The following is a 12793-nucleotide window of genomic DNA, read 5'->3' as shown; positions in this document are numbered from 1 at the left end:
TTACCACAGTTGCAACAGTTGGCCTTGAATTTCTTCTTAGCCTGTTCTGACTTCTGTCCATTGGACTTCTTTCTCTTCTTGCCTTTAGTAGGAGCTTCTTCAACAATATTAACTCCAATTATTGTCAAACTATTACGAGACTTCTTTTCGGTGGTCTTGTTATCTTCCTCAATCTTGAGCCGAATCACAAGATCTTCAAGTTTCATTTCCTTACGTTTGTGCTTTAAATAATTCTTGAAGTCATTCCACGAAGGAGGTAACTTCTCGATCATTGCAATCACTTGAAAAGCTTCATTTACTACCACATCTTCAGCAATCAGATCATGGAAAATAAGTTGAATTTCCTACACTTGTGATCCAAAAGTTTTACTATCTGACATTTTATAGTCTAAAAACTTTGCGACCACATACTTTTTCAAGCATGTATCTTCTGTCTTATATTTCTTCTCAAGTGCATCCCACAATTCTTTCGAAGTTGTCATTGCACTATAGACATTATATAAGTAATCCTCTAAAGCACTCAAAATGTAGCCCTTACATAGGAAGTCTGCCTGTTTCCATGCTTCAATAATCATGAACTTTTCTATGTCTGGCATTTCAACAGCAGGCACTGTAGTTACTTCATTGGTAAATTTCTGCAGACCAAGAGTGGTAAACCAGAAAAATACCCATTGCTGCCATCCTTTGAAATCCACACCAGAGAATTTTCCTGGTTTCTCTGCTAGTGGTACAACAGTTCGGGTTGGTGCAGCAACAGTCACCGTCACATTATAATTTGCCATTTCAGAATCAGAATTTGTAAAAAAATAGAAATTGATACAAATGACTCAGTAAGCAATAACTTAAATTGCAAACTTAATAGAAGTATAAAACCACGAAGGTTTTTGTCTCCACCAGAACCACAGATTAAAATATAATAAAATAATTTCCTTAAGATTGTTGTCAATTTGTGTTTAAAACAGAATTACTGATTCCAATAAACTTTACAGAAATACGAAGTAACCAAAGTATTAATGAACTAGTAGAAACAGAAGAATAAAATTAAGTCAGAACAACTAAAATCTGTAAAACATACCAGAATCTGGAAAAAGACAGAACGGAAAAGATCAATCCCACTGAATGCATAGTGTCCCCTTAAGGAAATTATTCCCCTCTAGTATCCGAGGTTTGATTTGGAATATGTCCTCCTAGGATAGAACGATCTCAATCACTAGTGTATTGATACCCAAAACTCTGGTGTCAACGAACCACTAAACAACAGTAAAGCACACAAAGAAACTTTGTGCAGAAGAAGAAGAAGAAATCAGAAAAATTCGTAAGGAAATAATCTGAAGAATAAATGTATTTATATGCAAGAGGAACTGGTTCCGAAAGGTTGCAACCCTTTCAGAATCCACACGACCATTCATGAAAGTTTGCAACCTTTCAAATGGTCATGGCTGTTTCTGAAAGTTGCAACCTTTCAAAACAGTCACTTCCAATGGCGGGAAATTTATGTAAAACGGGAAAGAATTTAAATAAAATGGGCCGCGCGTGGATCGGAGTCGGGTCGGTTAATTAACTGAATAATCAAAACGTTTCGGTTAATTAACTAATTAATTGAAACGTTTTGGCGTTTTGGCCATTTAAAAAATAATCTCTCGATCAATCATTTTCCAAAGCCAAAGCTAAAGCCGAAGCCGCGAGGGGGGTCCCTCTTTCCAACCCTTTTAACAATTAATAGGAGTACTGTTTCTATATTTAAACTCTTTTATTTTTCTTTCCATCACCGATGAGGGAGAAATGCCTTTTCACTAAAGCATAAAAGGACTTTTCAAGTTCCCAACTTTCAAAATTCCTCTCTTTTCATCTTCCCTCCATTTCCCATTGACTCTTGCTACATACCCAATAGTTATGACTTCCACAATGTTAGGTTGATATACTCATATTATATCCTATATCTTTTAAACTGATCGACTATTATTACATCTTATAACTTCATAAATCCATTAACTGAACTTTAAAGTCGAATCCAATTAGCTAAATAATAATTACGCTGAATATGTAACAAACTATTGATAAACGGAAACTAATGCTTTTATTCAAATACATCAAAAACTAGGAAAGTACAATCTTTTGTTTGCATCACCAACAACATATTAGACTTAGAATCCTGTAATTTTCAAAAAAGAAGTATTTAAAGTTAAAGAGCTTTTAAAGGCAGAAAATTCATTGATAAAGATCAAATTGAATACCTGGTGGTGACTTGCTAATATCTTTTCTTGTGCCTTTTCATTCTTGTAATTATTTTGTGTTCCAATGTTACATCCATCCTTGAAAACCATGTTGGATATTGAGTTGACAACACTATGTATATTATGGACAGTCCAATAAACAGTCCACAACTGTAACCCGTGAGAACAGCCTGCCAACTGATCATTGATGAATCTCCTCCTTCTTCTTGATCTAGCTCAACTAGAGTCGTCGTTTGTGCTACCCCATCACCACCACCACAATCCTTTGAGAGTGGAAATCCATGTAACCCATCATTCCCTTGGTATGAACTGTTCTCAAACGTATCAAATTGTTTTCCTTTGGGGATACATCCAACAAGATGATTGTGAGAGAGATTTAAGACTTCAAGTGATGTGAGGGATGCAAGTTGTTGTGGAATTTCTCCGCTGATTTTGTTGGATGAGAGATCCAATGATTCAAGTGCAGATAATTGGTGTAGTAATGCTGGTGTGTGACCCTCCAAGCGATTATGAGATAAGTTCAACGTACGAATCCCAACGAGACTCCAATAATGCTTAGGATATGACCTTCAAATCTATTCCTTGAGAGATCGATAATTATGTTTGTAGTCAAAACTCGAGGAAGTTCAACATCCAGCCCCTTTGTTGTCACTATCAAGGAATTTATGTAATAATGAGAACCTATATCAGCTACATACTCTCGGGTTCCACTATTCTCACATTTTATTTTCATAGCTTCAAAATTCTCGAAAAAGCTCACTCCAAATTGTTGCTGCCCAAATCTAGCACTTGTAGTGTTTTCAGATTGCAGATCGTTGAAGCGATCTGTCCATTGAGATTATTTCGTGAAATGAGAAGAAATCCCAGGAGCTGCTGGTCTAGGAGAGACTTTGGAATAGAACCTTCCATCTGATTTTGTTTTAGAACAACTTCAATCAATGTTTTAGACTTAAACTCCTGAATCTTTCCACTGAAATGGTTATCGCTCAAGTCTAACCATTCTAGTGTTGGGAGGGAGAACATCCATGATGTTATAGTCCCATTCAAGTGGTTTGATGGAGTGATTGTAGGTTTTGCATTCCGCGTACATTAGAAGGAATTTGACTAGTTAGGGAATTGACTGAAAAATCTAGCCATTCAAGTTGCGTCCATCTGTTAAAGGATAAGAACTCAAGTTGACCATCAAAGTTGTTATTTGTAAGTGATAAGAACCCGAGCTTTCCAAATCTAAAGAATTCAGAAATTGGTCCTTCAAGATGGTTATAACCAAGGTTCAATTCCTCTATGTTGGTGAGATTCCATAGAGGTTTAGGAATAGACCCTGAGAGATTACAAGAAAATAAATCTAATGTACGCAGTGAAGTTAGATGACCAAATGATTCATGTATTCTACCAGTAGCATTCACTCTATATATAGATATCTAATGCCTGGAGTGAGGCAGTGCTATTTCATTTGGTTGTGGGAAACCTAACACTGAGCTGGGAGTTGGATGATAAATCAAGAGATTCTAAGTTAGAAAGGTGGAAAACTCTTTCGGGCAGTGTCCCATATAATTGTGTATTCACAAAGTGTAGAGTAAATAAGAAGAGAAATTCAGAGGAATGGTGGAAGAGATGTTCATAGAGTCAAAGTTGAGCTCTCTTAGTTGGGTCAAGTTCTTAAGGAGTAGTTCAAAATTGTGAGGTTTGAATCTAAGACCCTATGAATATAACTCTGGATACAAAGAACGTGTAATTTAGAAAGGTGAGAGATTTCTACTGGGATTAGACTTGTAAAACTTGAATACGACAAATCAAGATGCGTCAAACATGAAAACTCACCAAATTTAGGTAAGATGTACGATCCAGAGAAATTATTAAAAGGTAAATTAAGCCTGTTGAGATTGGAGAGTTGAAAGAGGCTACTGTTAGAGTGAAATTTTCCTTGAAGTCCGCTGTTAGCGAGGTTAAGCTCAATGACTTTTCTTGTCATCTCGTCACAATGAATTTCATCCCATGAGCAGCAATCTATGCTCATGTTCCATGATAGTGTTTTCGAATAAGCATTTATAGTAAACGTGTACTTGAATTGTAGAAGAGCAAGAGCTTGATCTTTGGGACATAAATGAGATAAGGATAAGCAAAAAACAAGTTGATATGTAGAGGAAGGGAAATATCATAAAAAAATACAAGTTTTATGTAACCCATTTCTGCACTAAAATGTTCAAACTAATTAAGTTGTTAGAGAAGAAATAAAAAGAATCTTTATTTTGATCTCTATTCAATAATTGTGATGGGGTATATATAGAAAAAATTAAGCACCGTAAATTTTCCAATTTACTATGCACATTTATTCCCCACTTCTTACTTTGCTTTCTATGCACTACGAAAAATCACTCTACTTTGTTTCCCCACTTCTTCTCTCCTCCTCATGATACACATAGAAACATTCTACCTTGTGTTTATTGGCAAATTCAAATTTTAACAAAAAAAATGAGATTTTGTGCCAATGAAAATATCAAGTTCAACTCAAATATTTATTAAAAATAGTAAAAGTTATAATATTACGTAGAAATATCATAAATTAGGATAAATGAAGAGAGAATAAATTTGTATTCAATTAATGTGTTATTAATAATTTTAATTTAATAGGTCATATTCTTAAAGCAAGAAAATTAGCAGATCATGAACTTGTTCAATGTTTGTTAGTTACTTTTTAAGATTCAGATTTTTTACAATTTTGGAACTGAAAGTGATAAAGCTGAGAGTTAATTTGGAGATAAGGTATGAGCCGCGACATAATACTTCATTGTCTCACTAGAAGTTGACGACAAAAAGAGATATGTTAAGAGAAGTGATACTCTTAATGATCAGAGACATTTAGGGAGAAACTATGCAAGTTTTTCTCAAACGAATAATATCACACCATGTAATTAAGAGTCTTTTGCACATAATTTGTACAAGCCATGTCGGTCTATATAAGATATGTCAAGATAAGTCCCTCCACTTGTAAAATCACATGCATTTTGTTAGATACCTTGTTAGACAAAGATGTCACAAAAAAATATCTTTGTTTATTGAAAAAGTAAACGTTATGATATTATATAGAAATATCAGAAATTAGAATAGTCAAAGAGAGAATCAATTTGTGTTCAATTGATGTGTTATTAATAATTTTAATCTAATATTCCATGCATATTCTTAAAGTTGGAAATTCCAGATCATGATGAACTTGTTCAATGCTTGTTAATTACTTTTTCAGATGTAGATTTCCTCTATTTTAGAACTGGACGTGATGAAGTAGAGAGTTGATTTTGAGATAAATAAGGTGTTAGGACCGAAATAAGCAGGTGTAATGCGGAAGCTAGCAAAGCAAACCTCGAAAGACCACGAGTAAGAAGACAAACGAGAAACACACCAAAAGAGACAGATTTAACGTGGTTCGGTCAATCGATCTACGTCCACAAAGGAGATGAACAATTCACTATATAAATATGAGAGTACAAAATATAGAGAGAAACAACCTCAAACAATTCACTCGGAATACAAGGAGGTACACAAAATTCTCCCCCATAACCGCAACTCTCAAAACCCTAGGACTACATTGTGAATGTTAATTAAGTTAGAAGGAACAAGCCTATATTTATAGAGTCCTAAACCTTTCCTACAAGAAAAGGACTAGTAAAATATTAAAACCTTTTCCTAAAAGGAAAACCTATTTATGGTAAGAAATCAGGGCAAATAAACCCCAACATAAGGTATGAGCTGCGACTGTATGAATAAATTCCTGCACTGCGACTGATCTAGCAAGAAAATTTGTTTCACTAATTCCCCGTCCAAAACCAAAAGTGAATGACGCAGCAGTGCATTTAATATAACTCTTATTGTTGTAATTATAACCTCCGTAATTCAACTAAGGAACACGTATGAACTATCTGTTCCTTAATTGTTTCGTAGTTTGGTGTCGATATATATGCAAATTGATAACACAACAATTTTCTATTGTACTTTAATTGAACCACTTCAAACTACAAAAAGATTACAAAACCTATGTAATCCAAGGAATTATAAACTCTAATTCCTAACCCCAAGACGTAAACCTCCCAAGGTTTAAGTCTTCGAAAGTCTACAAGTTGCACCAGCTTGTAAACCAACCTACACTCAGAACTCAATTGTAACTAAAACAATTAATTTCAACTTCAGATGAATTTAACTCTCTCAGCCTAATCTACGCAGCACTTTAAGATGAATATAAAAACTCTCACAGCTCCTGATCGTGTTTTCTTCTTTCTCTCTTTGTAAGTGCGCATCTTTCTTTGAGCGAGCCCTTCTCCTTTTATAGACAAAAAGGGTTTTCCTTCGTTGACTCCAACGTGACAAACTTTTAGTGATTTCGTCTCCTTGTATGACTCGGACAACCCTTTCCTTGTGCGACTTGAATTCATAGCAGTTTCATTTTTATTCACCGCCTCAACTTTATTTGTTTCCTAGTTCCAGTTGGATTTGGTCTACTGGGATCGTGTTTGTGGAACTTGTTCTTTGCAACTGTCATTCTTCAAAATTAAATATATGTTCTCATCCAACACTTAAGATAACTAATAGAGTTGATAATTTGTAGGTATATACTTCACAAAAGTACTGCAAGTTCTTATCTGAGGCAGTTATTGTTATGTAGAAAGTTTGGTTCCCTTTGGATAATTTGTTAATATTTTGTTTCTAAAGTTCTAAGCAACTCCGCTGAAATTATCAACTATAATGGATTGGAGAAATGGCTCAATGGACCCTTGTAATTGTATGAGTTTGTATTCTAGACCCTTCTAATTAATCGTTTACCTACTAAACTCTTAAACTCAATTAAAATGAGACTTTTGAACCCCTCCGACCATGTGTGTAACTCACTCTCTCTAACATAAATGACATGTCATATCCACATCATATATGTTAATGCCATGTCATAATTATTTCATCACTATTTTTAAATTATTAACTAAAAATGTCACTCAAATAAAAGATAAAAATAATAAGTTTTCTATTTAAAAAATAAAACAAAAAAATTATTTCTCTCACTTTTCCTCCACCTCCCACAACCCACAACCACCAAACGCAGAGAGAAGATGGAAACCCAAAATTAATCTCTCAAATGATCTAGTGAGACATAGCTATTATCTCATAGAATCACTTTCCTTCTTCCTTGAATTTCAATTGAAAAGATAATTTGGGAAAGCTAAATTTTTTTTAGTATCTACAGCAGAGTAAATAGAGCATAAAAACCAAGAATCTTTTCATTGATAGTTTCAGCCTAACATGCTTAAGCTGGACAAATTTGACATATTCCACTTCTATAACCTTAGTTGAACACTCTTAGTTATTATGGTGCTATATAAAATAACAAAAAAATCTCAAAAATTCACAAGTCAAACCCAGATCTCAAAACTAATATGAACAGACAATGTTTTCTTAATGTTGGATCTTATGGCAGATTTTTGATGCTCAAAGAAGAAAATCACGCGCAATCATACCCTGATCTCAACACAGAAAAAAGAAATCCATCGAGAGAATGGGTGGATCAAGCCACTGGAGCAAAATGTCACACCTCGAGGCTACCCCCTTGATGTAAACACAGGACCTACGATCAATGGCGGAGCCAGGATTTAGATTGAGGGGTGTCAAAATATAAAGTAGTATGCACACAAAAAATTCAACAAAATAAATTTTACTAATAAAAGCAAAACACAATTACATTATTACAACCGTACTCGACGCGGTTTCATCTCTTGAAATGTTTTTACAATAGTATCATTAGAAACATTAATAAATACATCTTTTTCTACAAAAGGAACTAGACAACCGCTCAAAAGCTCATCATTCATCCGATTCCGCAAGGCAATTTTAATAAACTTCATTGTCGAAAAAGCTCTTTCAACGGATGCAGTGGCAACTGGTAAAAGCAAAGCAAATTTCACTAAGCAGAATACAAGAGGAAAGTTTAGGTTCTTCTTTGTCTCAACTAATTTTCTTGAGAGATCACAAAGTCCATTAAGATTGGAGAACCTTTCATCCATATCACGAACATCAATAATGTAAGTGGCAAGTTGATTCTCAAGAGCATTCATACTAAACTCATCAAAGTCATCAGGATATAACTTAGCCATTCTCATTATTTTTCTTATGTTAAAACTAAAAAATGAGTCAATGGGATTCAAACAAGCAACTCCATGAAGCAAATCAGTAGTCACCTCATTGAAACGATCATTGAGTTCTTGAAGCTGCCAATCAATAATCTTACAAAATACTTCAACACGATAATGATGTAAGACCGTATAATCGGAAGGTTTACGCCTTGATCTTCCAGAATTAACATATGGCTCATCAAAATTAGGTAACAAAATGTTATACTTGATACAAAATGTGGATACCTTATTAATAAGTGCATCCCATCCATCATCTCTTAGCATTTGCAACCTTCTCTTTACTACTTCAACCAGTAACATAACATTTGCAATATCTTGTTCTTTATTTTGCAAGGATTTATTGAGCTCATCTGTGATTCCTAAGATATCTCTCATCAAATGCAACATAAAAGCAATCTTAAATGTTTGACAAGCTTCGAGATATCCTGTTGCCTTAGCTTTTTCATCGGTAGAATATGCATCAACAACAAGTGCATCAAGAACATCAACAATAGATCCAAACATAAGAATAAAATTGCTAAAAGATTTGTAGTGAGATCCCCAACGAGTATCACCGGCTCTTATAAGACCAAGTTCTTGATGCAAGCCGGTACCGGTTGTAAGTTCACCCATATCTAATGCCTCTTAAATTCTTTTTTTTTTAGAATCTCGAAATTTATCCATACGCTTAAAAGAAGCTCCCAAAACATTCAAAACATTTGAAACCAATAATACAAGTTCTCCCACTTGAATACATTTTTTAGAAACTGCAACAAGAGTTAATTGAAGTTGATGAGCAAAACAATGAATAGAGTGAGCTGAGATACTTTCTTGCCTAATTAACATTTTAAGGCCATTCATCTCACCTTGCATATTACTTGCCCCATCATAACATTGTCCGCGCACATAGGATAGACTCAATGAATGTTGAGCAAGTACATTGATAATTGCCCCCTTTAAAGATAAAACACTAGTATCTTGAACATGTACAATATCAATCAATCGCTCCACCACAAATCCCATTCGATCAACATATCGTAAAATGATAGCCATTTGCTCCTTACATGACACATCAAAAGATTCATCAACCAATAAAGAAAAATAGTCACCATTTAATTCCTGGATAATAGCTTTGATGGTTTCTATCTTACATGCAGTGACAATATCTTTTTGAATCATTGGAGAAGTCATTTGGTCATTCTGAGGAGCACGTTCCAATACATAATCATAAATTTTATCACAATGTTTCGCATAACATGAGAGAATTTCAAGAAAATTACCTCTATTAAGTGATGATTTAGATTCATCATGACCCCGAAATGCAAATCCTTGATTCAAAAGAAGTCTTACTACATTAATTGAGGCAGACAAGCGAAGCCAATACTCATGCTTAACTTGATCAGATTGTCTCTCAAATGCAGATATAATAGACTATTGTTGTCGCATTAGATCTCCACTTTTCTTTTTTGCCTGATTATGAGTGCTATTCGGCCCACCAAGATGTTGCTTAAAACTTTTCTTCTTATTCCAACTCTTAAACCCTACAGTAGAAAATACTTCACCTCCACCTTGATGAATGTTATCATCTTTAAACAAATAACAATTCAAACAATATGCTGCATCGTTAGTTACACTATATTCCAACCAATCATGATACTCTTTAAACCATTCAGGATTAAAACGACGCATATCTCCATAAAAATCTATTTGAGGAAAAATATGATTCTCAGGTTGACAAGGACCTTGTCGGAGGTATGCTCTCCTAATTACATCACGATCATTTGGATGATAGTTCAAGATTGGAGTCCTTTTCGTTGGATCAAATTCTAAAGAATTTAAATCAATTTCTTGTCTTTGAGAAGAATGGAGGGGTACTTCTGATTGGTTGGCATTTTCTTCCCGTGTAAGTTGACTATTAGAAGCCAAATTTGATTTTGGTACTTCGAAAAAATAGTTCTTCACTGATTTTTGAGACTGAATTGTAAAACAAAAATTTCATGAGAAAAATATATAATTGCTAATGATAAATCAATCCTAAACAAAACAAGTAAATATAAATAAAGCATTATGATGGCTGGCATCAACAAATTGGACGAAGAAAAAAAATACAAGGTGTAAGAAAGTAGGAACTTACCGTTGCCATGACCAGGACGTAGATTGACGCCAAGCAATGGCGATTGAAGTCTGAAGACGACTGCACGACGCAGTCAGCGAACAAAGACGATCGTTTTGGACTCTTCCTCTTCAAAACTTTTGATTTTGGAATTGGAGATTTGTTTAATCCCTAGACTCTAAATCCCTAAAGTGTATTTTATTTCTTTTAAAAAAATAAAATATTAAAGTAAACTTAATTTAAGTCAATGGTTTAAAAATTGGAGGAAAAAAACGTTTAGCTATCTAAAAACTAAAGACAAAAAAGCTACAGCTGTCTAAAAAGTAAAAAAAAAAACGCTAAAAGCCTTTAAAAAAAAATAGGCTTCAGCAAGGTTTGAACTCCCAACGCCTAGGTCAATGACAAGGCAGAACTTTGTTGTCCTTGAACCGCTGAACCAACACTTCAACTTGGTTCAGGAGTGTCAATTCTAATATATATAGGTATAAAAACAGAATTTGACTTACCTATACAACATAATTTTCCGATGAAGGGGTGTCGCTTGACACCCCTCGAGCAAGGGTAGCTCTGCCCCTGCCTACGATCAATAGTGACCCCAAGCTAACCCTGAAGTTGGCATATCATAAGCATACTAAAACAACTGAATAAAGAGATACTATGCAGAAGCTAAAACATGAGAGAACTGAAAGTGGGGAATACCCAACTAATATGAATACATTAAAACTTAGTAAGAGTTTAGTGATACTGAACAATCACTCACAACTAAAGTTGATTCTAATACTATCACTACTAAAAAAATAGTGAATACCGACCTAAAAATTTCCGACCTCAAATGGAGGTCGGTAATTTCCGACCTCCGGAGGTCGGTATTTACAAGTAGTCGGTTTTTATGCAAAATAAAGCGGAAAACCAAATTCCGACTTTTGGAGGTCGGAATTTTTCCCGGAAAAAATGAATTACAATAAAAATTCCGACCTCATGAGGTCAGTATTTTTTATATTTAATTGAGAAAATAATACTGACATCAAGAGGTCGATTTTTATTGTAATTCATTAAAAATTCCGACCTCAAGAGGTCGGAATTTTTTCTCAATTAAATATTTTATAATACCAACTTCCAAATGTCGGTAAAATTAAATAGTAACATGAGGTCGGTATTTTTATTTCATCTAATTATTATTAATTAAAGCGATATCCAGAGGTCGGTATTTTTATTTCATCTAATTACTTTTAAAAGCGACATCCGGAGGTCGGTTTGCGGAAAACGAGAAAACCAAATTCTGACCTCTGGAGGTCGGAATTTATCTCGAAAAAAATGAATTACAATAAAAACCGACCTCTTGAAAAAGTTGTTAAGTTGTTTAAATAAGTTAAAATAAATGTTGTGGGTTAGTTAGTGAATTTAGTTGTCGGAATTAAGTCAAAACTAAACTAGTTAAAGTGAAAAAGTTGTTAAGTTGTTTAAATAAGTTAAAATAAATGTTGTGGGTTAGTTAGTGAATTTAGTTGTCGGAATTAAGTCAAAACTAAACTAGTTAAAGTGAAAAAGTTGTTAAGTTGTTTAAATAAGTTAAAATAAATGTTGTGGGTTAGTTAGTGAATTTAGTTGTCGGAATTAAGTCAAAACTAAACTAGTTAAAGTGAAAAAGTTGTTAAGTTGTTTAAATAAGTTAAAATAAATGTTGTGGGTTAGTTAGTGAATTTAGTTGTCGGAATGAAGTCAAAACTAAACTAGTTAAAGTGAAAAAGTTGTTAAGTTGTTTAAATAAGTTAAAATAAATGTTGTGGGTTAGTTAGTGAATATAATTTAGTTGTCGGAATGAAGTCAAAACTAAACTAGTTAAAGTGAAAAAGTTGTTAAGTTGTTTGAATAAGTTAAAATAAATGTTGTGCGTTAGTTAGTGAATTTAGTTGTCGGAATTAAGTCGAAACTAAACTAGTTAAAGTGAAAATATTGTTAAGTTGTATGAATAAGTTAAAATAAATGTTGTGGGTTAGTGGATGCTGAGTTAGAAATGAATTTGGAGTATCCTGATCACTTTTTAGAAGAAATTAATAGAGAAGAGTTAGATATGTGGTGCACTTCACACCCATGAAAGAGACTTTACTTAGTGTGGCTTTCAGATATCCTAGGAATCTTGAATCTAATACTCTGATACCAAGTTTGTCACGCCCGAGGCTACACCCTTGACGTAAACACGGGACCTAGGATCACGAGTGACCCCAAGCTAACCCTGAAGTTGACATATCATAAGCATACTAAAACAATTGAATAAAGAGATACTATGCAGAAGCTAA

General features: G+C 34.0%; 2 protein-coding genes across 2 annotated transcripts; both read right to left on the bottom strand.

Annotated features, from left to right (window-relative positions):
* Positions 1–964: 964 nt before the first annotated feature.
* On the bottom strand, positions 965–9016 carry LOC125857567 (receptor-like protein 9DC1). The gene is made up of 5 exons (XM_049537176.1): positions 8062–9016; positions 2851–3059; positions 2306–2731; positions 1076–1081; positions 965–1018 (listed from the first exon to the last, which is right to left on the bottom strand). Exons 1-5 carry the CDS (start codon positions 9014–9016, stop codon positions 965–967), a joined length of 1650 nt encoding a protein of 549 aa, XP_049393133.1.
* A 798-nt stretch (positions 9017–9814) lies between these two features.
* Positions 9815–10526, bottom strand: LOC125857560 (uncharacterized). The gene is made up of 2 exons (XM_049537163.1): positions 10518–10526; positions 9815–10357 (listed from the first exon to the last, which is right to left on the bottom strand). Exons 1-2 carry the CDS (start codon positions 10524–10526, stop codon positions 9815–9817), a joined length of 552 nt encoding a protein of 183 aa, XP_049393120.1.
* Positions 10527–12793: the final 2267 nt, after the last annotated feature.

The sequence above is a fragment of the Solanum stenotomum genome, chromosome 1 (assembly GCF_019186545.1).
Source record: "Solanum stenotomum isolate F172 chromosome 1, ASM1918654v1, whole genome shotgun sequence".
Classification (NCBI taxonomy): domain Eukaryota; kingdom Viridiplantae; phylum Streptophyta; class Magnoliopsida; order Solanales; family Solanaceae; genus Solanum; species Solanum stenotomum.
This window is presented reverse-complemented; position numbering and strand designations above follow the sequence as displayed.